This window comes from Camelus bactrianus, chromosome 11, assembly GCF_048773025.1.
Source record: "Camelus bactrianus isolate YW-2024 breed Bactrian camel chromosome 11, ASM4877302v1, whole genome shotgun sequence".
Classification (NCBI taxonomy): Eukaryota; Metazoa; Chordata; class Mammalia; order Artiodactyla; family Camelidae; genus Camelus; species Camelus bactrianus.
This window is the reverse complement of record NC_133549.1, coordinates 48,103,371-48,130,356: the sequence shown is the minus strand read 5'-3', so window position 1 is coordinate 48,130,356 and position 26,986 is coordinate 48,103,371. Positions and strand designations below refer to the sequence as shown.

Below are 26,986 nucleotides of genomic sequence, written 5' to 3'. Positions count from 1 at the left end.
TTCACAATTACAAGCATACTCTTTAGTACTACATAGAGGATACATTAAAAATCTGTTTTTAATGTAAGTAACCATTCCAGTTGTGCCAGCTGGTGTTGAGATTTCTGTCCATTGCTTTTGCATTTTATGCAGCATATTCCTATCATTGGTTTTTCATATATCTCAAAGGTGGTGATTGGATTTGCATAGACATTACTGTTTTAATTTGTGTCTTTTTATTTCACCATTATTTACATGATGCCTTATCTTCCCTAAAAGTGTCATTGTAAAATGTTAGCCATTAATATCAACTTTAAACAGTATAACACTTTTTCACAGAACTATACTTACATTAACAGTATTTTCCCTATGATTGATAAAAGTTTAAGAAGCAAAATATTTTCAAAAATACTTTATATTCAGCTAATTCCCATTATTCACAATAGTTGTGTTCTGTAAAGCTACTGTGAACACTGAATTGGTGAATCCTGAACCATTGCTTCCACAAGAAATACAGTGTTAGGTTCCTGCTAGCCTTTGGTCCCGACATTTTCATCAACCAATCAGTACATAACCTTGCTTTATCTATATTTCTATTTAAAGACACTTTATTTGATATTAAATTGTTGTTGATTAACATTGAACTCATGCCTGAGTGAGTTTTATATGGCATAGGTACCATCTCCATAAGGCACATCACAGCTTTATTGTACTTAGGAACACTAGACAGAACTTTATCACTGTATTTGGGGGCCCATTTTAGAACAGCAGAATCCCAAACATAAAGCATAAAAGTGTGAAAAACATGACACTGAATAGACTGCATAAAGGACCTTGTTTGCAGTATGCGAGCTGAAGCAGGAAGGCAGAGCATCGCCTTGTTCAGCCTCAGCACCAGCACTGTTGGCGACTCACATTTTCTGCCACTCTTGCCACAGCCGTGAATTGACCAGGAAAGCACCACAGCTATTGATGTGGGGATTAGAATTAAATTGTAGCAAGAGGGTGAATTTGCAAATACAGAGTCTGTGACTAATGAGAATTGACTGAATATTGAAAGCCTTAAAAGTGAAATGTTTAATGCTAACTTTATGGTCATTTTAGTGTTTAATTTCATATTAAGAAATAATATTCGAGGTAAGATTTTGCATCTTTTCAAATTTTTGGCAACTTAATAGAATTTGGGGCACTATTCTAAAATTTTATGCATCAAGGATGAACTTTGATATCTAATAAATATATTGCCAAAATAGCAAATGTGAATTTTGATTGGAGTTATTTCAAAAATCTTTACCAGATTATCCCAGAAGAGGTTCAAACAATTGGTAGAGAGATTGCTCCAGTTTATCTCTTTGCGCCTGTTTCCTGCAAAGCCTGAAGAATTTCCACCTATATCAAAGTGTTCCTGGTGGATCCCCTCAGCATCTAAAGTGTTGGCTTTACTTAGTAGGTTTTATTATTCAATCATCTTTACTTCTCTTTGTTAAATATAGGAGTATTTCCATAAGGATCTCAAAATTCTGTAGTTGCATTCTTACATCTTTAACCATTCCTTTGAAGAGAAGAGTTGTAGTAATTTGTTTTCTGTTTTGCTAATGGATTTCATAAGTCATGTATAAGAATGAAAATGCTTTATGCGTTTTATTGGGCAGTATTCTGTGTTATGACTGTCACCTGCTTATGACCTGCTAAGTAGTGATTTCTAGGAATACTGAAACTTCCATTAATTCCTGATGACTCCTCAGAGAGAACACTGATGGGGGACTAGTATGGGTAGCTTGCCATCTGCACACTCCCTTTGCTATACTAATGTAATCCCTACCAAAAGTTTTTTTAAAAAAGCAAGAAATTATTGGCTGCCTTTTGACCAGTTTTAAAACTATCTTTTTAATTCAGAGCTACAATCGCTTGAAATAGGAATTTCTAGATAAAGGCTATCTGGTAGACTTTAAAATGAATCATGCACATGGAAAAGATCATTATGTTAGAATTTATCTTTGCAGATTCTGCAAACAGTCTGGTTCACCCTACCCTTATTCCTTACACTGATTTCTATAATTCCACCCTGGATCACATTGATCTCATGGAAGAATACCACACCTGGCAGAGCTTTGGAAACTCTCACAGGTATGATCAAAAGCTCATTTGATTACTCACAAAATAAAATACTATATAAAGTAATGACTGGCTTTTAAGTTTGTGTAAATAAATTTAAATATACACATATCTTTATATATAAACTTGTAGATATCTAGCCTTGAAATACTATATTTCTTAAAGCTTTTTCTGTGATATTTTGAATTTATATATATGTTAATATGGTTTGGATTTGATTAATAACATCTTTTTAAGAAAGAAAAGTTCTGTCTTAGTATGCAGTTTCTTGTATCTTCTTATTCTGTGTGCTGTCATCCAGCACAGCGGTCACCAAACTTCTTCTGCCAAATACTAGATTATAAGTGTTTTTGGCTCTTTGGGCTGTACAGTTTCTGGTCTACCATTATAGCACAAGACAGCCTTAGAAACTATGTAAATGAAGCTATGTGTCTGTGTCCCAAAAGCTTATTCACAAGCATAGGCAACATTTGTCCCATAGGCCATAGTTTGCTGGTGCCTGATCTAACACAGCAGTCACTCATGTGTGCACGTACATACATACACTCACTCCTTTTCTCCCTTTTTCTGTAGATAAAGTGGTTGTCCTTTATATATAGTATTAAAAGAATGGATGTTGTAGCAAAAGGGCTTCACCAGAAATGATTTATTATGACAATATAATAGATTTTCAAAAAACTGGACCAAATTCTTTGTTATCCTACACCTGATAGCCACACTTAAAGTTTGGATTAAACCAGCAAGACTGTCACAGACATAATTTGTTCCCAGACCATGAAATATCCTGCCAAATGCATTATTCTAAAAGAGACTGACCAAGAAATATGGTGTGGATATAAGTAACCTAAAACCCCAGGTTAGTTCATAAATTGGTTCAAGCCTCCAGGGATCCTTTCTCCCAGAATTGGCCTAAAACAGAGACTGGCCTTCTGGACATATCTCAGTCCACATCTGAACACTCAGAACTGAATAAGAATTCCATTTCTGGGGAACTTGGTCAGTCTAATGGGTATTTTCTTGACCAAATTTGTTCTACAAACACACCTTTTGTCCCACTTTAATATAATTTTAATGTAGACAAAAACCACAAAACAATTCCAAGAGTTATTGTGCATATTTCAGTGACATCTTTTAATCCTCTAACCACTGTGCCATATTGTTAGTGTCCCAAAAATGAGTTCCAGAGGTTTGAGCCTATGATCCCTTCAGCCCTTGGGAAGCCAGTCTGGACCTAGAGAGGGACCTGGAGGCCCAGGGCAAGTCACATGTCTGGCCATGGGCGGCCTCATCTGTTTTCTCAGTGTGTCAGACACACGGTATCATTTGCCTATGTGCCATGACTAGGGAAAGGTTGAGACGCACTGTTTTAAAGCACATAATAAGAGCAACATCCATCCTGCTAAAAGAAGTTCATTACATTTCTTTTCACTTCCAAATTTTTAGTGAGCACTTAGTGATTCAAAATTATTGCACAATAGTACTCGTGAGCAGTTTATTACTGCCTTTTAATGGTTTCATTCCAAAGGGAAAGCCATTTTATTTTCAGTTCGCACTAGGGCTGTCTCCTTTTTCCCCGTAATGCCTGCCTTGCACCCAGTGGTCACAGATGTGCTGCTTGACTACTTGGATGTGTTCCAGCTATAACCGATGGAGTCACTGCAGCCACTTCTGCTGGGAGTCTAACTCCTGAGTGTCGTTGCCACCATACTAGTTCTGTCTAAATGCGTTTCTCTCAGTGAAGTTTGTGGCTCTTTTACAAAGCAATGAATGTGATCGCTGACCCCAGAAAAAAGTTATTTTCATAACCTTGGTTGGGTTTTTACAGATACATATCATTTCATATTTCGATAGCATTAAATACAATGCTAAAGCAATACACTTTTTCTTAACTTTGATTTTATTCTCTTAAATTTATTACTTCACTTTTCCTACTGTAGTTATTGCTAGAATTCCTGATTTCTGAAGCTCACACATCAGAAACACCCGTATAATAGTGGATTCTTATGTTAATTTCTGCACATGAATTTTCTGTCCTAATCCTTCATCAGGACTTCTGCCTTCTGGTTCTGGTGTTGTCCATATTTTTCACAGGTAATGATGTACAAGTGACTGCGTAAACTGAAATTACTGTCTATAAACAATGTAAGTAGATTAGCGCTTATTTCAGAACATTAGATGTAGCTTCCTCTAGAAAATAAAGGCACTGCACATCTACTAATGGAACATACTTCACAGGGCTGTGGGGATTAAATGATGCACATAAAATCATTTTGTAAGTGGTAAAACACAATACAAAAGTAATGTTTAATATTGTTAGAAGGGGTACCTTAGATTCCCTTAGTATAATTTTGCTAAAAATACACCATTTTGCTTTTTCTGTTTTCACTTGTTGAGCAGGTTTTCCTTCTGTCAGTACCCATTCGTTATTTCTATAGCTGCAAAAAAAATCATTATTCAAAGAGACTCAGAACAACAGATGATAAGCATCGCAAGGGTAAGCCAGCTATGAAAACATTTATGCTGACTATAATCAATATAGTAAATAATTGAACAAATAAGTCAACTGTCTTGTGAATTGTTCTAGCATAACCAGGAAATGTTAAAAGTAAAATTTATATTATACTCCCTCAAAAAGTGCTTAAACCTACCTATTCATGAGATGGGAAAAAGATACCCCTCATCAGCTTCTCATTATATCGTAAATGCATAGCAGGAAGATGAAATGCCTCTCACAGATCCAAAGTCCTGGGAGCTTGTTGGACATTATTCTGTAGATCCCATCCTCCGGGGTAACTCGCAGGGCAAGGATGAGAACTACAGTGAGGACAAGGGAAGGCCTGTCCTTAACAGCAAACCACTCAGACCACTGACACGTTTTCTAGGTTTTACAACAATCAAATAGAGACAAACGAAAAATTAGAAGATGTAGCAAAAGATATAATCTTGGAAAACTGAGAAATGTATCCCAAGAAGATGAGAGATGTTTTACTGATTCTTAGGAGACCACGTGCACGGGGGTCCATTGAAACTGGGGGAGCAGGCAGGCTGGCGTGAGGCACCTTATGGAGCAGGATGAAGTTGGTCTCTGGGCCTGTCCTTTCTACTCGCTACCACTTGTGTTTTCAGCACAGCACAGTTACCGCCTTGCTCTAAATACAGACCAGATTGACCCAGCTTTAAAAAAAAAAAAAAAAAGCTAGAGCTCTAAACTGTACATTTAAATGCTCATGTATTTTGAAGATCTGCTTTTGTGACATGATTACTTACAACTTTAAAACTTAGAGGGAAGTCTCCTTCAAATAAAGAGACCCAAGAGACTTCAAAATACCATAAAAAGTAAGAGTTGTTTAGCTCTAAAATGAGAAGGTGGTAGTTAGAAAACGGGATGTTTAAAATCAAGATTTTTGAAGTAATACGGTTATTGATGACAGAGTTGGTCAGTGTTTCTCATACCTTTTGGACTGGACCCAGTAAATAATATGATTTTCAAAACAATTTAGTATGCCCATGCATAAATGATATATAACTGAAAGAAATGTTCAAGAAACAGTGTTTACCTTACTTAATGTAATTAGCTGATACTTTAAAACCTAATCTGTGGAAGGGAAAAAAAATGGTTGTAACTTACTAAATCAAATCAAAGATCAAAAAAAGTGTTTATTATTCAGTAAGTCACCAGAAGGTGAGTATTTTTTTCTATCAGAGAGCGAGACAAAAGATTTAAGTGCCTCCTGACATCCCAGAGTCAGCTTATACTGAGTATGGGAATATTAGAAGAAATTTTACTGCCTGTGTGTATCAAGGAGTAACATAGCCACACTACCCCCCTGAAAAGTAAGTTTAAACAGGTATATTTAGCACCAGAATTATTAATCTTGGGTAGATACTGGCTCAAAGATTAGTCTATATAGGTAGTCATTTTGACATTTTCTGTTAGTTGCATTGATGCAATTTCATGTGCATTTTTCATACTTTTATCTACCTTGGGCTATGATTTTTCATATTAGTAAGAAAAACGCTAAAGAGCTAGAAGCTTGTCTAAGTTCCTCTGAGCAGTTTTCTGCTGTGTCACTGACACGTAAGATGTTAAGTATCTTTTGTGAAGCTTTTCTTCCAATTAAAAGGAGAGTGGCAGCTGTCGATTGTGTCACAGGCTGAGTCTTCCACAGAGCACAGACACAGATGAGTGGAGACTGAAAGAGTCAAGTGGGATTACCAGTTACGGCTGTTTCCCAGCATTTTAACTGGTGAACTGCCATACCACTTGGAATTAATGGCTGGTGACTATTTTGACCCAAGGACAGCCCTATAGGTAGTTAATGTAAGCAAGAATTTATGTAGTATAATCTGAAGTTGCAAGAGATTCCTTAACCTAAAAATAACTTCCTCATCAGACTATGTCTAAAACTCTACCATCGTTGAGTTACTTCTTTCATTAGAAGCACTTTCTATTCAGTATGAATTCCTGATGGAAGGAATAGCCCTAAGCCTTGTCTTCCATGAGCATCCTAGTTTAAATTTGTGTGTTGGGTATTTCCAGTGTGACAGCTTCCCAGGAGCTAGACTGGGAACAGCGGATAGGAAAGGGTTGGAAAACAGGTCCATGACAGAGGATACTATCCTGGAAATACAGATCTGCTTGAGCACTAAAGGGAGGACCCATAGAAGAAAAAACTATTAAAAACCTTTAGAGTTGGATATTGGAGAGAGAAAGAAGGGCTTTGAATTAGTGTTTTATTATAGTAATCTACAAAATAATGAAAGTCATCTTATATATATTTGAGGTATTAAAATTTGATCTATAAAGCTATTGCTGCAGATATTTAAAATGTCTGAAATGTTCATCTTTAACTTGCACAATAATTCATTTTCTTTGTACCAAAGATCATATAGTTTGAAAAAGCTTTAGATTCAATTCACTATGCAAGCAGATAGACTATGTGATAAATGATAGTGATATATGCCTTATATTTTGAAAATCATCCATACTTCCATTACCCAAACATAACTATTCTTAACATTTTAGTAAATTTTCTTTTGATATTTTTATCTATATTATCTATATTATACATCTTTAAAAGGCAATGAAGTAGAAGCAGTATTGTATGTGCTATTTTGTTCCCCCCTTTTTCCAGTTGTGCCTGCCTTAAACATTTTCTGTGTTATTTACATAGTTTTTATGTAATTTTTATTAAGTTATTTTTAATAAGTGTATTATCTTCCATTAGGTAGATACATATTTAGGATATTTCTAGAGGCTTGCCTTTATAGATGATGCTGTGATGAACATCTCACTGTATTTTCTGTATTTAGAATTCTCAGAAGTGAAATTACTGGGACTAAGTCTCTGAACATAATTAATGGTTTCTGATAAATGTTGACAAATTACTTCCTAAAAGTAGACTAATTGTACTTTTAGAGTAAATTCAATATCTAAAAAAAGCTCAAGCAAATTTTATCATCAAAAATATATACCTTGTTTCAAGCGTTCCCACTTTATGCTTGTATTTATTAATCAGAAAACCTCGCTACTTAAGAGATGAAACATATAGAAGCTATAATGCAACATTCTTTACTATCGGTGGTGAATTATTTTTGGTCCTCCATTTTGGACCCCCTTTGGTTACCATTGTTCCAAAATGAAATAAGCATAAGGCATTTTCATAAATCAAAATTTGTGTAATTGAGTTCACGAAATTGTTTAAGAGATGCATAGAGAAGAATATGTGATTTTTACTAACGTGTTTAAATGTTTTAAATGAAATTATAGTTTAAGTAAAAATGAAAATGTTTGCTTTCTTTTTTAATCAGCAAAGTCTGGTGGATAAAGTATCTCGAAGACAGAGACCTGATATGAATATGCTATTTCTAAATATGAAAGTAAGGCGGACACATCTCGTTAGCGATTCTCTTGATGAGGTATAGATCATTTATTCCAAAATGATATTAATTGATTAAAGCTTTAAATAAATTTGACAATATGGTTTATTACCAAAACCTTAGTAGTCTGACTTTTACTTCTGCATACCAGTAAGTGTGCTTTCTTATATATTTCTTTTGATACCATAGTTAAAAACAGTTCTGTGTTCACAATTAAACCTTATGTTCATTTTTTTATATGTTTATTAATGGTTTGCTGTTAAATCTTCAGAAAAAGATTTTATGTAGGACACTTAAGTGAGTAATTCATGTTTCTGAATATGTAACCTAGATTCTAGACCATCTTTGTTCTGGGTTTGTTGTGTAACAAGTCATTTGAACTTCTCCTGGTCCCAGACTATTCATCTGTAAAATTAAGTCTCATCCTATGTATACGGTATATTAGGTCTACTGAGGATGAACATACTTTGATTGTATGTACATGTGTTATAGAGCTTCATGCTGTGTAGTTCTTTACCCAGATCTTCATGTGGCTATTATAAGATAATACCTGATTTAGTTATGTGATTTTTTTTGAAGTTTAGTGTTGAAGGCAAGTGAAAGAAAAGGAAATGAATTACTTTATACTGTAATTTGCTAAATTAAAATCTTGGAGGCAATGATACTGAGAGGCAGTAACCTTGGGCAAGGTACTTGACCTCTCTAATTCTGTTTCTTGATCTATACAACAAACATCAAAATACTTAGTTCACACAGTGTTCAGCAGATTTGTTGAATGGATGGGTGGATGGATGGATGGAGTTTTGTGCCATTTTAGATAAGGTAAAGAATGCGTACGTACTACATTTCCCCAAATTAAAAAAGTTTATTTCCTTTTTACTGCCCTTTGTTGTCCTCTGTTATATAATTTCTTCAAATAGTTAACCCGGAAAAGAGCAGACTTGAAAAAGAAGTTGAAAGTTACGTTTGTAGGGGAAGCTGGTTTGGATATGGGTGGCTTGACTAAAGAATGGTTTCTTCTTCTCATTCGCCAAATTTTTCATCCAGATTATGGTGAGTAAAGTTTTATAAACAGTGTTTCTTCATAATTGTTAGATTCAAGTAGTCACTCATTTTTAATCTACCCTGTGATTTTCCAGATTTTTCGGTCAACCATAAATGTTGAATAATTTAAAGACTTATTTGCATTTTAAAAATTGACCAAATTGACAATCAAAATATTCATTATCTTACTGGGAATCCTACGCAAAATGTATAAAGACTGAAAGTACGTATTTGCAAGGAAGCATCCACATCTTTTCTGAATAAGCCAAATACATAATAATTTGTCATTGAAATAAAAAGAACATTCAAAATAAAAAACAAAACTATAGTTTGCTCTTCGCTAATATTTGAAGCCTCTTAAATAATGAGCCATTTTAATAAATAAGAATCATTAAATAAACCTTTGAAATTTATTTGGTTTTCTTTTATTTAGAGACAACACCTAAGTAATCTTTAGTAACTGTTAAATGTTTTTCTTCAAGGAAGAGTTTTAAGTGTTTTTCTTGTTCTTTATTTATCTTAAATATATATATATGTATGTATATATCATCTTTCTGGGAATGGGAAGTAGGGATGACATGGATAAGTTGAAATCTGCAGATAATGCTCAAAATTAATTTTGACCATAACCTATAAAGTATAAAACTATAGTTTTTATAAAAGAAAATCAACTGATTAAATTAACTGTCTTTTTGTTCTGCATTTTCACCCTTGGTTCGGGATAGCAATGAACAATAAAATACTCTTACACACTCTCTGGACATGTATTTGATACATCTTAAAGTGAAAGATGGTTTGTTAACTATTGCTGAACTGTTTTGCCTCTAATAGATGAGATGTCATGTATGTGTTTACCACTCTGATTTTTTAAATCAATCATATTAATAAAATTGTTTTATATTTTCCAGGCATGTTTACATATCATAAGGATTCATACTGCCATTGGTTTAGCAGCTTTAAATGTGATAACTATTCTGAATTCCGATTGGTTGGAATTGTATCCTTTAAACTTTCCACTAGGAGGTGCTAGTGGACTGAGGATTTTTAAAAATTCTATCTGAATTTTGGAAAACTGTTCTCATTAAGCATTTTATTCAGATTAAATATTCTTGTCAAATTTACTAGTAGACTTTCAGTAATTTTTATTGTTTGTAATATCACAGTTATACAGTATCAGCATATTTAGTTAACTGAGAGGAATAACTGAATTTTAAATGTTTTTTTCTGAAAACCTTATCTCAAAATAAAAATTATTTCCTATTTCATATATAATGTAGATTATCAGAAATTTAAGAAATGTTTTAAAAAGTCAAAGCATCTTTCCTATTCATAATTATTTTTCTGTTAGTTCTTTCACTTTGTGTTTATTTCACTCAGTTTTCTAAATTGAAATTGTAGAAATTAAATTAAACTAAAACTCTTAATATGGCCTCAAATCCTGAGGCAGTCATAAAAATTAAAAATTGAATGGAATGGGAGCATTTGAAGCATATGGTATTACTTTACACTGTTTTTAAGATTACATAAATTCCTATGCCATCCTCTGATCCCTGTCAGGTATATTGGAGAGGCCATCCCTGCACTGGGTGGGAGATGGGACAGGGTGCCTTCTACATCACCTTTTTAAATTCTAAAAAAAATATATTTGTGGAAGAAAGAAGGGAGGAATAAATAAATGAGCATGCACTGGAGATACATAGATTAAAAGAAGGGAAAAAAATCTACCTTTAAGAAGCTTACCGTCTAGATGGACAGATGACTGCCCACGTAAGAGGTAATCTGTTCCCCGAGTCAACTGACCATTTGGCATTAAATACTGAGGAGTTCTATGAAGGAAAAGATTCAGTGTATTCCTTCAAGAGTAAGTAGAGATTTTTAAGTGAAACCAATATATTTGATTAACACAGGACTAGAGAGAGCAGGGCAGAGAGTGGGAGAATGGCTGGGGAAAAGTCCACGTGGTGCTGGCCCTATTACAGAGCAATGTGTAGGGCCACTTGGTGGGAGCAGGGGATACTCTGAGATTTATGGAAGGAGCTGTCAAAGAAGAAGAGCCACCTGACAGAGGGCTTTGAATGTCTGTCTTTGTTGCATTTGTTGGAATCAATCCTGAGGAATAAATATGAAAATTGAGAGGCTGAATGGCAGGAAAGTTAGTAGGGAGAAAATCACACATTGAGATGGTAAAATAAATTTAAAATTTTGTATATGTTATCATATCTAAGGTCCAAAGTGCTAAGTCCACAGTATGGAATGCTTAACAATTCTTAGTCTCCTGTTGTCATTCTGTTATCTACAGTAATCATTTGTTGAATGTTTCAGCCTCATTGAAGGCTTGAGTCATCGATGCTTCTCACTACAGTGTGAACTGTTTAAATTCCCTGATAAATCTGTTTGTCATATTTTACATTCTTATCATGGCTTGGATTTGGGTGTATTTTGGCTTTCTAATATTTGTAATAAACTATTAGATCTTACACCACATTTTTAGAGTGGGATTATATGTAATATCATGAATTTGCTGATAGGTTTTTTTTTTGCAATAGACATTAGTTTCTATTCATCATTACCCTCAAAGAGCATATTAAGTATAATTTTCATGTTGCATATTACAAGTTAAACAGTTGAATCTAAAATTAAATTATAGCCACTACTGTCTCATTATATGTATTTATCTCACAAAAAATAAATTGTAGAAAGTAAGGTTGATACTCTAAAAAGCATGATGACGTATAGAAAAAATGTGAGATAATAGTAGATTGTGATCATGTAAGTGGTTGAGAAATCTGTCAAAGGTGAGAATTAGAAACTGAGAAGTAACAGGCATGATGAGTAAGAAAATATAGTTAGTTCCATGCATATTTCCAGTTTCTAAATTTCAGAACCAAAGTTTTATTGTTTTAGTAGCTGTGATAGTATTGTTTCTAATGCAATTATTTTTAAGTATTAAGGCTTGAGGTTTACAGGAAATATAGTAAAACCTATATAAATAATTGTAAACTGTTTTGAAGATTACATTAACAGCCATAATCTAACCGTTTTTTTTAAATTAGAATGGCCTACACCAAAGGGACATTGTAGTTAAGGGTAGGGGCGATATAATATTGTGCAGGGTTTGCAAACTCTGGTCTGTTTGCATCACATGACACCTCAGTGGCTCCAGCAGAATCCCCACCCCCATTTCTCCTTCAACCAGAGCAGCTTGATTTTGTGTGAAACGAAACATGATGCTTCTTCCTATGAGAGCGCCCCGAAGCAAATCCTGTGAACTTACTTCCTCACCTGTCAAAAACCTCCCTTCAGGATTGTAATTTTTTTTTAAGCTTTAATGAAAACTTGCCACCCTACTACATGATCATAGCTGGTAACTACATGATCATAGCTGGTAACTACAGTAGTGTTGTAGTTACTACTATTCTTGCTGTTATCACAATTATAGACGTACATTTGACCTTATTTTAATAGTGTCTTTCCCCTAGAACACACTGCTCGGTCTCTGTTGATGTGGCTACCTATAAAATAGCGTATCTATTTCTTAAACTATTATTAGCCTTCATTCTGCCATAGCAAATTAAAATGTTGGCTGTCTTCTAATTTTTTTTAATTGTTTTCAAGAATTTATCCAGCCCATATGTTTAGATTTCCTGTTGAGCCTATAAAATTAATGACTTCCTTAAGAACTTAATATTATAATCTTTATTTGATAGTTGAAATGTTATGAAATTTGATCTAAAACCTCTCTTTTAGCAAGTGGATAAGTTACATTCTGCCATAGAACTGATAAACAAAATGCAATTGGACCAAGTTTAGAAATGCTTCTATAGCTTTTTAACTTTAACACTTTGAGTAAACTCCAAGTAATGAAAGTCTTTCAAGTATTACTGTGGGACATTAATTGTGCTATTAGCTTATCAATAGTATGTGCATGTGTGTATACACATCTGTGTGTGTCCATATGTTTATTTACTACAGCTCTCTCTGCATAGCTTGTATTTAGTTTTTAAATAGCTAAAATGATCACCAAAATCAGTGGTGTGTTCTGCAGTGAGTTCTACTGAGTAAATTGCTGCTGTTGCCTATAAAATCATAAACATCTTTGTTTAGATTTAGAAAATGCTTTCTTATATGTTAAATAATTTATAGAAATGTATGAAATTTCTATCTCTTGTGATCTTAGATAAACTTTCCTAGGGAAATCATTCAATACTATCCTTGAACCTGTCCTTTTTACATGCTGTTTGGTAATCAAGGAATTACACTGTGTAAAATAAAGGGAAAATAAAGGAAAGAGGAAGTATGTGGGATTAATTAGAAAGTCAGTGTTAGATCTGGTAGAAGTATGCAAGAAATAGACTGATGCATAATTCACAACTCATTTGTTGTCATGGATTTTATGTTAATGCTTAACATTTAGTATGCATAGCTTATGGGACTAGCTGTTTATAACAGCATTACCTTGGATATTCGTTTCCCCCCCTGCTGCTACAAGAAATTATTGAGCCCTCCCATCATTCCTAGTGATCAAAATACGCCAGTGGGCATCTGCAATGTTACCACGGATGATTTATGCCAAATTATGCCTGTAAGTATGAAGTTGTTTAGCATCTTATCCTTTAATGCTAAATCATCTCTCTTCTACTGCAGTCTCTGTCCTCCTAACACTATTCTTATGTTTACATATGGTTTCCGCCTACCTTTGTAACCCATCTCCTTTCTCATGTAGCTTTTTCCTTCCTTATAGAGACACATAACCCACTTTGCAGCACTTCTGAGCTCCTACAGCATAGTAGAATAGGCTGTGAGTCAGAGGCAGAGATTTGAATCCAGGCTCTGCTACTTGTTAGCTCTGTGAAATTGGATCAATTGTTTAACCTTTCTGAGCTGTAGTTTCCTCATATGAACAATGGGATAGTAAAATTTATATATTGGAGGGATTCCATGAGATAATAAGGGAGTTAGTACTTGGTTGCTTCTGTGGATTTGTTAACATGTCACTGTGCAATATCATTAACAATGTGTGCAACAGCATCTCTGAATTAAATTAGTGAATTTCACAGGCCTGTCTGATAACATTTCTCAGTCCAGAAATTAGAATTCTGATCATCAAATTTAATTCAGTATTAAAATTCAGTAGAAGAATCGGTAGTATACACATCATCCTGACAATCCTCTCTAATAACAGTACTTTTTACAGCTGAGTTTTGATAACTGTTGGTCAGCAGAGAATTCCCCATAATATTCTTACCAAGTACCTGGAGGTGAACATTTCCTTTGCTCATTAAGGTCCTATCTAAATATCTCTGTGTTTTAATGGACAGGTGAGTTTGGTATAGGGGTGGCACCTTCCTACCAAAGTTGAGAAACCTCTCCAAACATGTGACCAATTTAGCAAACCATTCTTCATGTGATATCACACATTTTTGGAATATGGTTTGGGTTCTTTCAGATTACAAGCCTCAATTCATATTTTCATAAGATCTCAAAAGTTGGAAAAAATTGCAAAAGTATAATAGAACAGGCTCTGCTTAAGAAACTGAAAGATCTGCCCTCTCTGGTCTTGTATTTTTGCAACACACTACCTATGACTCTGGATGAGTCACTTAATCTCCTTGTTGGTATAAAAATGGGAGTTATTGTTCTATATATACTAATATATACTAATTAGTATGTAATATATACTAATGTCCAAGCTACCTTCTCATTTTAGAGTTCTGTGATTTTTTTGTCCCATAGATGCAGTTTTTGCCAAATTTCTTACCAATAAATTTCCTAATTTTATTTTTTTTTACCAATAAATTATGTAATTTTATGGGTAAAGCTATTTGAATTTGACTCATTTAGATCTAGGTTTTTAAATTAATAATAATGGATATTTTATGAACGACTATGCCAATATGTTGTTTTATATTATGGAACTGAAGATGACACTGAATTAATTTTATATTCTTATACTGGCTCTTTAATAATGAACCAAGACTGTACATATATTAGATCAACTGTAGAAAAAGCTTGAGTTTCAATACATGCATGAATAAAGCTTAAAAGGAAGCAAGAAAACTGCTGCTGTGTTAGGATAGTGGAATGTGGGTAATTTTTCTAAAAAGCTTCTAATGGATTATCAATTCATTAATGACATCTGTTAGCACCTAATTTCCATTTCACATATGGTAAAACAGCTATAAAAAAGTTTTAAGTGCTTTTTTTATTCAGTACTTTACTGTTTGTATTTGTACACTATGTGTTTCAAGAAGAATAAACAGGAAAGCAAAAAGAAGCATATGGTGATACATTTCTTAATCTAAACACAGTATCTGTGAATAAGGACAAAAAATACAGAAAGTAAGCAAAATATTCAACTATGGAGCCATCAGTGTAGTGTTAATAGACCAGTGCTTTTCCATGACCATGTTAATGAAAACTCCCATTGGTTCTCTCTGGAGTCCATGACTCAAAGCATCAGAATTGTCCAGCAACACCCTCAGATCTTCCCCACGCAGTCTTGTGAAAATCACACTTGAGGGTTTTAGTTGACAGTGGAGGAGAGGTATAACCTTGAACCAGCAACTGTAATAGCTCTTTCTGCTTAAGTCACTCTCAAGTATGCGGTATTAAATAAGACTGGAGTATTCAAACAGTGTGAAAACCAAGTCTGTATCTTCACACACTGTTTTTTTAAATTTTAGGTTTACAAAATCATTAAAATGTTGAAGTATATGGGTAATTAATAATATTTTAGAGATAGCATATTACAATTAAGAGTTACCTATATACAGTTATAGATTTGAAAAAATCAACAAAAACTGGGTTTTGAAAATACAGAGGTTGCAAATAAAAAGCTTACAGTCCTGAATAAAGCAGATCTGAGTATATAATTTCATTACCTAATTGAATTTGTATTTTGTCATTAAAAGTTTAATATTTGAAAGAAGGTGGTAAATCCTTTCCATTGGATTCACCTACTAGTCCCTGGAATTCTTTAGGAAAAAAAAAAAAACTGCGTATCTCCCAGTTATAAAAAGTTATAATTTTCAGCATCTATAATTTTATTAATAATTAAAACAAATGATGAAAATCATATCAAATCTATGCCAGCTTAAATCTGTTTTAAAATTTCTGGTTTTAATGGAGTAGAAAATTTATTATTAAAAGTATGTAAGCTCCTTCTAATCATGCTATTCTTTATTTCTTCTAATATTTAAAATAAAACTAATTTTTTTCATAAAACCTAAATTTTTTTAATATTGGTTTGTTTTTTCTGTTTTTAAATCTCTGTTCATGGAAAACATGAGTTATAATGTAGGAAAACTTTCTCCCAGTGTTCTCAACTTTTTCTTGGGAGAGGAGGGTGCTGTAAGTGAAATGTAAAAACCAATTAACATGTATAAACTGTGTATTTTTATGTTTAAAGGATGAATCCTAAAACATTAGCAGATTTTTAAAGAATATAGATTGAAAGTGAGAAATACTATAAATTCATCACTAGTGATGCTGCAGGGAGCAGTGACTCATGATGGAGACTGAGCTCTTAGCTGGCTGCATAAGAATAGACATAGAGTTATGCTCCATGGTTTTGACTAGATGTTTTCCTCTTACGTGACCTTTTCCAGTGAATTTTTCCACGTCTTGTACATGGTAGAAATCATTAACAAGCATTTTCAGCCCTGGAAAATACACCTCTAATATTATCTTTGTTTCAGGATCTGAAACCATTTATCTCACATGTAAATGAACTACAATTGATCTGCTTAACTATTTTGGGTAGTTCTATTTGATTTAAAAACACAGGTAACAGCTTTCTCTTTACAGGAGTTGGCCCATGGATTAAGTGAACTCCTGTCATACGAAGGCAATGTTGAGGAAGATTTCTTTTCAACATTTCAGGTACCATCAAGGGGAAATAGCTTTCTGTTAACCATGTATTTCATATATGAAAAATACCATTTGTTAACCATACACCCATCGTTAGAAAAGACAAGCAGGGATTGATCAACACATACCATCCCCTTTCATGAAGACTCTTAACCTGATAAAGCAAGACACCGTGAAGCAGACATGTGTAGGTGAGCAGTCAGGGAAGGCGCTCAAAGTCACCAAGGGTGAGGGGACTCTGCCAGGCGCCTGGCCTCTGCCCTTGACCCAGTTACTGCCTTAGAACTTTTCAGCTTTGAAAAACAAATCTCTCTTGTAGCTTCAGCACAGGAAGTTACGAGCAGAAACTAACAGGTCAGACCCAAACTCCCATTTCTACTCCCCTAATAATAATAGGGAAGTGAAAATTTTAGTAATCCACAGAGCTCCAAAGACCTGAGTGCTACCTAGATGGCCACGCAAGTTTGGAGAACATCTGTATTTAACATCATTCAACAGAGAGGGTTAAGACTCTACTTTTTTACCCCAAAATGCTTTCACAACCCCTCGTCCTTAATACAGATACCACAAGAGCCTGTCCTTTCTGTAGTTTGTATATTTAGAAGAGGGGATAGCGATGTTCTTTTTTCATTTTACAAACCTGTTCTTCAAAGCCTGTTAATATGTCAGTCATACCAGTAAATATGCTGTGTTGGAATGTCCCATCAGGTTTTTCAAGAAGAATTTGGAATAATTAAGTCCTATAATTTAAAGCCAGGTGGTGATAAAATTCCAGTCACCAACCAAAACAGGAAAGGTAAGCTAAGACACCATTTCTTAATTAAAGTGCATTAGAGTTGTTGGCATTTACTTTTACATTTAACAGATGTAAAATTGCTTTGCAGAATATGTACAGCTTTATATTGACTTCCTTCTCAACAAATCCATCTATAAGCAGTTTGCTGCATTTTATTATGGATTTCATAGTGTGTGTGCTTCAAATGCCCTAATGGTGAGTTTAAAATGTTAAAGTATGCTTTCAGTTAGGTTTTGTAATAGTATAATATAAACAAATAATTCCTTACATATTTTAGTAGATAAGCTTTGAAAATAAATGTCTTATACTTTTTAAAGATAGAGCTAGAAATAAAAATAGTTCTCTCATTTCAGCCTAAAGGAAAAAAAGACATTCCCCTGCCCCTGCCCTTAAGCTGTGTCTTATGCTATGTCTTTTAGGGCTTTAGATGTTTTCCCCAAGTAGAGTGGAGGAAGGGATCCCATGGGCTCTGTGTCTTTAATACTGAGGGGCAAAGCACAGAAAACAGAGTTAACATAAGCTCCAAAGCAAAAGCCACAATTTTTCACTGACTAAGAAACATACTTATAACTGCTTCCTGCCGCTTCAGGGGTCCCCCAGCGACTCCTAGTTGCCTTTTACCCACCGGAAGTAGTTTGTTTCGGAGTCATAATGGACTCCGGTTGGTTTGACTTTCTCTGAGCCACCTAAATATGGGTCAGCTGCTGTTGGGAACACTGTGTCGGAAAGACCATGAGATAAAAGCCTCGTTTCTGTTCTCCCCAGCTGCCCTGGGCACAGGCACACTCCATCATGCCGTTGGTTCCTCCCTTTGGTTTTATCAGGAGGGTTTGGAGTGAGGTCTTCCATGTGAATTATTTTTCATAGGAGAGAGCTTATTTTAGAGTGACCTTTGTCACATGTCTGTTGAAAGTACCTTAGAAAGTGGAGCATTTGTTGAGTTCTAATTGAGTTTCGTCTGTGATGCACTATAGTGATGGGGGTGGGGAGTGGGTAATAAATAGCAGAGCAGGTCTCTAGTTTTAAGTTTTAATCTCTTTAGGTGGGAGACAACCTATGTAGGTGAAAAAAACAAGAGAACAACACAAGACAGATTGTGACCTAGTACCCAGACTCTACCCAGGAGGCATTATGGGGTGTTGGAACCAGGCTTGTCAGTAGATGCTGGAATAGCTGAGAGAGTTTCAAGCTGGGTTTTGGGGAAGAGTTGTGATTTGGATTCATGCTTATTCATCTGCTTGTTTTTCTGCCAAAGCTGCTAACTGCTATTTGCAAGAGGGGGAACCCAACAGTTTGACAAGATTTATAAACTTCCAGAAGCAAAAATACCTCACCTCAGTGGGAAAAATATAACCAGATTTTTTTCTTTGGGAAAAATGGTTTGATCTACCTTAGAAAGTCATGATGTTTATAATTTGATTCAGTGAAAATAGTTCTCATTTCCCTTTTTAAAAAATCGTCACTTTTTATTCTCATTTTTGATGAATCATTATTGGCAGCTGCTTCGTCCAGAAGAGGTCGAAATCTTGGTCTGTGGAAGTCCTGAACTGGACATGCATGCTCTGCAGAGAAGCACTCAGTATGATGGCTATGCGAAAACTGACCTGACTATACGGTGAGCTCTCTGCTTCTGAGATTGAGGCAGCCGAAGCGGGAAGGGAAGAGAATGCAATTGGTTTATTTGTATACCCTGTATCTCTTGAAAATAATGCAAGAATGTTCAATATGAAATCACTTGGCAATCCCCTTGGGAGAAAGTGGTATGAATAAGATTCTACAAAAGCACAGAGATTTTACTTTTTTAAAAAATGACCGGTTCTAGACTCACAGGGATGCCGCGCTTACAAATAGCACTTTAACAGCACCGGGTTGAAAAAAATAAGAAAAATTATAGAGGAGAAAAATGGCGTTTGTACTCTTCATTGTTGGACTATTTTTATAATAATATTAGTAAGAAATCTAATTCATATCTAGAAGCCTGTCACTCCTTAATTTCACATTAAGAGTTCTGTGTATGTTTAAGGGCAGTTGTTTCCCTAGAGCTTACTTTATATTACTGTATTCTCATCTGCAAGGTTTTTGTCACAATATTTTACATAAATTTCTTTGGTGTTCTCTAGATACTTTTGGGATGTTGTGCTTGGATTTCCTCTTGATCTTCAAAAGAAGTTGCTACATTTTACTACAGGAAGTGACAGAGTACCTGTAGGAGGAATGGCTGATTTGAACTTTAAAATCTCAAAGAATGAAACTTCTACTAACTGGTAAATTTCCAGACTGTAATTTTTTTTAATCTACAGGTTTTGCTAATAATATGTTTGAAATTAGAAGATTCTCTTAATCTGAAATCATTTTCCTAGAAAAATATTGGGCGTAAACATGGCCCTGAGAGAAGAGAGACTATAGCTTTAAGTTCTATATTAATTTTGAGACATACCAATACTAACAAGATAATAATCCTTTCAATCAGCTTTTTACTTTGCTAAGTCAACCATTTTATGGTTGTTTCTAGACTCTTGCTTGCTTTTCATAGTATATTGTATTTAAAAATACTTAAAGGTATTTTTTATTTAAAATACCAAGGAGAGTCTTTTGGTTATCATAACTAGTACCAGAAGTCCTTTTGTACTGGAAGTACCTCTAGTGCTAGTCTTTTTTTCTTTATCTAGTGCTCTTTGCATATGAAAGTGATGATGATGATGATGATGATGATGATGATGATGATGATGATGATGGCTTAAAATTATTTTCTATAGTATTGATGGGTTAATACTGACCTACTTCTTTTACTAATCATCTTGTAATTTCTAAAGCTAATTTGAGTTGACACTACTTTAATTGTAATCATTTTTTCTCCTACCCCATATATTCCCTGAGTCCTGTCAGTTCTTCCTTTCATTTTAGAACTGGAATCTATCCTTTCCCTTCCCACTGTTCCCACTGCCACCACCAACAGCTATTCTGTTGCTGTGGAGTGCATAAAGACTGAGGGGAAGGGTCTCAGAAACCTGTAGAAATCTTGACTAAAGATAACAGTGTCATCGGGTAGAGGTTTGGAAGATGAATGTTGCCTGTACATTGAGGGCAGCAACATTGGAAGTGTGGGTATCAAGCATCCCAGAAATGTTCCTTTTATTATTTTTTGACAGTCAAAACTAAAGTAAATAATAAGAGTTATATTATCTACTACCCTGCTGGGTGTTTTATGTAGACAGCTCTTTTAATCTTTCAAACAACTCATTTGAATAGTTTACCTTATCACAGTGATGGAGGAAACAGAAAAGTGGGGGAGATGGTATTCAAATTCAGATTTATCTGACTCCGAAAATAATGCCTCTGTAATGAAAGTTTCCTGAGAGCGGGGACACTGACTGACTTGTCTGTAAATCCAGCCCTGTGTCTACAATGTAGCAGTTACTCCAGGAGTTTTTATTCAGTAAAGGATCGGATGAGTCAGTTCTTAGCATAGTCAAATAGATTTGAATGTGTGTGTCCAGGTAACTCTGAAAGTTGCTTAGCAGTCATTCTGTGTGTTTTAAGACTTAGTATCTTTAAAAAAATTTTCTTCCATAGGTTGCCTGTGGCCCACACCTGCTTCAATCAACTTTGCCTTCCCCCCTACAAGAGCAAAAAAGACCTGAAACAGAAATTGATCATTGGAATTTCAAATTCAGAAGGTTTTGGACTTGAGTAACCTAAAAGACTTGAAATATATTTTATATGTAGCATTCATCTCCCTCTTATTGTGCCTTTAACCTTTTCGTGTTTCTGTCTCAAAACACCTTGACAAAGCTCAGCAACTTTAAAGTACTAATTTTCCTTTTAATCAAGTATGAAGTATGTTCAGTGGAGGCATGGTTTCCTAAAGACACATTGTTTGAGTGAGGAAGAGACCAGGTGGCAGAGACAGCTGTGGGTCCAGTCCTTCTTTTTTATAGCACTTTATCATTCTCCATAAGTAGTTTGTCACAGGTGTTCCACTGGGAAAGCATCGTGCAGTCAAGAATGCATTGATGACAGAGAGAAGCCCAGTGGCAGGTTGTGTGCTGCTAGCACACAGTAGCAACACAGATAGCTACATTATCATTAATGTAAGGCATGTAGCCATATTTTCATATAGCGGTCAAACAACAGTATAATTGCAGCTGCAATTTACAGGGTTTTTTGATATACTGGCTTTGGTCCTATAAGATTCTTTTCAACTGTTACTGAAAAGCATGTAAATAACTACATAATAGCCTGAGAATAATGGGATTTTGATAGTGCCATTTATTGCTAAAGATTTATTTTTACAAAGTAAATTCAGGGTTTTAGATGTGTATACAGCTTTTACAAATCAATAAAGATGATTGTACAAGAGTGTAACTATTTTCAGACTAATTGGATTCAAGGTTATATTCTTTTAAGTATTGTTAGTCTGCATGCATGTGGGCAGTAAACTAGTTACTTTGAGTACTGTGTAATACTTGTATAGTCATTTCTTCTTCAGGGTCAGAATATTAGAAAGGAAATCATATCTGACAAATCACTGATAAATTAAGTCAATTACAAGCACAAAAGAAAAGAGCTGTTTTTATATCTACTTTGATGTACAGGATTTATTTCTAATATTTTTTGATCACCAGTTTTTAGAAAAGGTAGGCTAAGGTATCTGACAAAAGTGAATACAATAATAACATTTGTGTCAAAATGATGTAGCTTGGTGTAAAAGTAAAGTTCAACATTTTGGCCAAAATGTTTGTTTTTCACTGGATTCTGAATATAGCAAATTCAAAAGTACCCTTTTTGGAGTTTCTAATAAAGTAGCATGTAAAAAGAAACTGCATTTTTAAGTCAGACAGTAAATGATTTTCTTTTTAATTTCCAGCAAATGAAGCAGTTTTATTAGCATGTTACAAATATTTCCAAGTCAAGACTTCTCTATTATATGTTGATAGCTTTCCTTCAGAAAACTCTGAAGATATATTTGCAATAATAATGAAGCCAGCATTTAGTACCAGCATATGGTTCACATGCAAATACTACTTGCCCCCAATTTTTTTTCTGAGTTATGCGGTTATTGCTCTGCTTCCTGTGTCCAGCCAGCAGCAGGATTCTTTTAGGGTGGAGGGACTAGTCAGCTTGTCCTGCAGTTCTGAAGCCAACGTGTGAATCTCTGAGGAAAAGGAGTTAGTTTACTGTTCTCTTTGAGACAGAAGTGACTCTGCTTTTCCACTTGGAGAGACTATTTAAAGGGTTTTTCTTAAAATTTTTGGAATGCCTATGAGAGTTAAAGGCATGATGGTTTTGTTTTGTTTGCTCTGTTTTTAATCCATATGCAAATAAAACTGCTTCCCTCTTATACTGCTAGCACTAGAAAGTAAGATGTTTAATGTAGGCTACTACTAACTGATAAGCACAAAAGAATCATGTATAAGAAACCAGATTTAAGTGTTTTAAATAAAAATGTAAACAAAGTTTTTATTTGGTAGAGATGGAAAAATTGTGTGGGTTTGGTCTGCATGTTTAATGATGTGCTTGTATATCGATAGTTATGTCATTTTTAAATAAATACACAAGCAAGCTAAATTTTTAAATGACAAAGTCCATAAATAACTGGAAAATTTCTGTTGTCTCTTGATGAAATTTATAACCATTTATCACTAAATTGCACATTGCCTTTATTTATTTATGCTCTGGTTTTGGTTTACAGTGTAATTAATACCTCATTTTTTTTTAAAAAAAAAACACTACTGTTATATTTCGTTAATTTAAACAGCTAGAAAATTCATGCAGTTGCTTTTTTTTTTAATATAATCTGTTAATGAATTCTTGATTTTTGTATCTGCCACAGTAAATTAAAGCATTGCACAGTATTTATCAGTATTTACAAAATGTCCTGTCCTTTTTTTAATCTTAGCTTAATCATATTTTTGTCTGTTTGATGAGAAGTTTTTAACAGTCCCTCTTTTTTGTACAAATGTGTATTAAGTTAATTTCTGGATAAAATTTTTCAAGTATTAAAGTTATATAATCCTCCAGGCTTTGGTTCATTTTTTGAGTATTAAGCAATGAATTAAAACCATAAGTTTAAAATATCTTACAGATGCAAACTATTCTTTTTGTTACACTGTCTTTTAAACTAGTGCTTAGGAAGATTGCTAATATATACACCTTTAAAAGATGCATGCTGTTACCAAATATAACCAATCTCTAGCATTATTTTTCAGTATGAAGCAGTATATATCCAATGTCTGGATGATCACACAGATATTCCACCAAATGAACATTATAACGCCATGGAGACCACCCAGAAATGAACTAAGTATGACATGTCATTGGCCAAAGGTAGGTAACTTCAAATCTTAAATATTTCCCCCCCAAAACCATTGGCTTGGCCCTTTTTTCCCTTGCCCACATTTTCTATGCTTAAAGAAAGAAGAGAGGATATTATGAGACAGTAGGAGAGAATGTCATGGGTGATAGATGGAAGATTGGAAGCTGGATGGGAGACTCGGGTGGGTTTTCACAGGGCGGGGTACAAGATTAGTTCACCCGGAGGACCCACAGCCCGTAGTCCAGTGAGCAACTGTTAAGAACTGTGCTTTGGAGCCAGACTACCTGGGTTTGAGTTTACTGCTAAGTAGTTGTGTTTCCTCGGGCAGGTTACGTTATCTGCCCATGACTCACTCAATTGCCAAGTGAAAATAACTTGTAAAGTGGAAATAATAAACCTGTCTGTCTTAGTGATAAGGTCCCAGGGAGGGTTAAATGAATTAATGTGTGTGAAGCATGTACACAGTGCCCCGGCACATGGTGAGCAGTATGACATGTTGCCGGAGGAATCATGGTGCCAATGGGGTGACATCTTACAACCACTGCTTGAAGCCTTCTAGAGGCTTTTGACTCTCAGACACCAGGTGTGACCACAGATTAAAGAACGCAAAGTGCTTTGGGGGCATTAAAATCGTGTTAGGAGAATAAATCTCATTCTAGAAACAATGCTTTAGAATTTATCCTTATAAATGTCTCCCTAGGCAAGGGTTTTTTAATACTGTTTTGCAGCTGTGTGACAAGATGTCATTTGAAAATTCAAAAATGAGCAGTTTGTTTTTAATGAAACATTTCAAATGTAGAGAAAAATTTCAAAGATGAATAAAATATCATGTCCTACTCTCAGATCTAACATACATTTTGCCAGATTTTTTTTTAAATAAAAAATTATAGATGGAGTCAGAGCCCCTTTTTGTGCTCTTCTGCAATCCCAATGTACTCTCTTTTCCCCGTAAAACTGCAGTTGGTGCAAATCCTTCCTTCGCTGTCCTACATTTGTATTATACATGTGCTTTTCTCTAAGTGCTATTCAGTTGACCCTTGCACAATTCGAGGTTAGGGTCATGACCATCATGCAGTCAAAACCCCAAAATCTGCACATAACTTATAGTTGGCCCTCTATATCTGAGATTCCTCTGTATCCACAATTCCCCGTCATCAGATTCAACCAACCACAATCTACGTAGTACTGTAGTATTTACTACCGGAAAAAATCCATGCATAGATGGGCCTGCGCAGTTCAAACCCATGTTGCTCAAGGGTCAACTGCATCATTTTGTTACAGTTTCATATCCCAAATATTGTACTCTCCATGTCTTTAAGCAACTTTTTATACTCAATATTGTCTTCTCTAGCCTTATTCCTGATTATACATACAGAAAGCTATAATTCACCCATTTTAATGGCAGAATGGAACCCTATGAAATGAATATACCATAGTTTATTGATCCATCCTACAGACTAACGTTTCCATGTTTTCTCCAGTGCGGCCCAAAGGTTTGGTGAGCACCTTTGCTGGACTGAGTGTGCATGTGCTGCCTTTCGAGGTTCCAGCCCAGATGTGAAACGGCTGGATCACAGGCTGCACATCCTCAGCTCTACCAGGTATCATCCACTTGTCCGGCATGAATTTCCACATTACAGAAGTTGTAATTCTCCACGTTCTCCCAACACCAGGTTCCAGCTGACCTTTGCTTGCTAATCTGACCAGTGTGTTTTAATTTATATTTCCAAAACTGATGATGACCTTGCACCATTTGGTACATTTACAGGCCATTCAGATCTTTTCTGTGAATCACCAGCTCAGTACTCTTTGCCTGATTTTTTTTTTATTCTTTTCCCCATTGGTTTTTAGGAGTAATTTCTTTATTCTGGATACTCATCCTTTGCTAACAGTTATGAGCTATGTTGCTTCAGTTTGAATCTCAGGTCTGCCACTGACTGTGTGACTTGGGACAAATTACTTAATATCTCTTGACCTCAGTTTACCCATCTGTAAAGTAAAAATAATAATACATAGCTCACAGAGTTGTGAAATAAGTCTATGTAGAAGTGTATATAAGTATATGTGTGTGCATATACTTATGTGTATATATCTTATATATAAATACATGTAATAATTGTGTATATGAATTAGATACATACATATATGCTTATACATAAAATATATATATACTTAGAAATGTAGTTAACCTATATATGTATATAAATAATAGTTACTTATATTATGTCTGACCTATAAGCATATGTGTTTGTAATTACTACTATTATAGCTCATGGATTACAGAAATCTTCACGTTGTAGCTTGATTTTTCTCTTTAATAATATGAATTTTTAGATTTTAATATAGTCCATAAATTATTATTTTATATAGTTAATGTTTGTGTAGATTTAACTGCACTTTTATAGTTTCTTTGCTCACCATTCTCTCTTCTCTTGTTCTTCATACCCACCCCTGGGATCAATTTTCTTCCTCCTAAATTATATTTACTAGAAGCTGTTTTATGAGGGTTTGTTGGTAGTAAATTTTTTCCATTTGTCTGAAAATGACTTAACTTCACCTTTACTTGTGAAAGATAGATTCTTCATGCATTTCTATTGAGATAGTTACTGTTCTCTTAGGACTTTTAGCGTATAATCCACTGTCTTTGGGTTTCATTCTTGATACAAAGTTAGCTGTCAGTATAACTGTCATTCCTTGGTAGATGATCTCTTTCACTGTGACTACTTTTAAGATTTTTTTTCTCTCATGAGACTGCAAAACATCAAAGACAATGTGTATATTGTGTATTTTTTAATCCCTCTTAAGATTCATTATGGTTCTAAAAGCTATGAATTTCTACCTTTTCAGTTTAGAAAGTTCTTCAGCCATTTCCTTTTATTATTGCTCCTCCCTGTTCTTTCTCATCTCTTCTGTTAAACATGTGTTGTACCATCTCATTCAACCATTAAATCTCTCTCTGTGCCTAATCTGTTTTTAACCAATGTTTA

At 34.6% G+C, this 26,986-nt stretch overlaps 1 protein-coding gene across 3 annotated transcripts in view; it reads left to right on the top strand.

The window, feature by feature from the left end:
- Positions 1-23,259, top strand: part of HECTD2 (HECT domain E3 ubiquitin protein ligase 2) — a 63,689-nt gene extending 40,430 nt beyond the window's left edge. Inside the window, exons 9-21 of one of the 3 annotated variants that reach the window (XM_074373965.1) lie at positions 1,277-1,425; positions 1,983-2,106; positions 4,492-4,588; positions 7,906-8,013; positions 8,895-9,027; positions 9,927-10,015; positions 13,442-13,600; positions 16,825-16,899; positions 17,596-17,683; positions 17,772-17,878; positions 19,183-19,298; positions 19,804-19,947; positions 21,257-23,259. In XM_074373965.1, coding sequence (XP_074230066.1) covers positions 1,277-1,425; positions 1,983-2,106; positions 4,492-4,588; positions 7,906-8,013; positions 8,895-9,027; positions 9,927-10,015; positions 13,442-13,600; positions 16,825-16,899; positions 17,596-17,683; positions 17,772-17,878; positions 19,183-19,298; positions 19,804-19,947; positions 21,257-21,377 — 1,510 coding nt within the window. In that variant the 3' untranslated portion in view covers positions 21,378-23,259. Of the gene's footprint in view, positions 1-1,276; positions 1,426-1,982; positions 2,107-4,491; positions 4,589-7,905; positions 8,014-8,894; positions 9,028-9,926; positions 10,016-13,432; positions 13,601-16,824; positions 16,900-17,595; positions 17,684-17,771; positions 17,879-19,182; positions 19,299-19,803; positions 19,948-21,256 lie in introns of those variants that run through there. The other 2 variants (XM_074373966.1, XR_012510204.1) reach the window with 2 other exon arrangements.
- Positions 23,260-26,986: the final 3,727 nt, after the last annotated feature.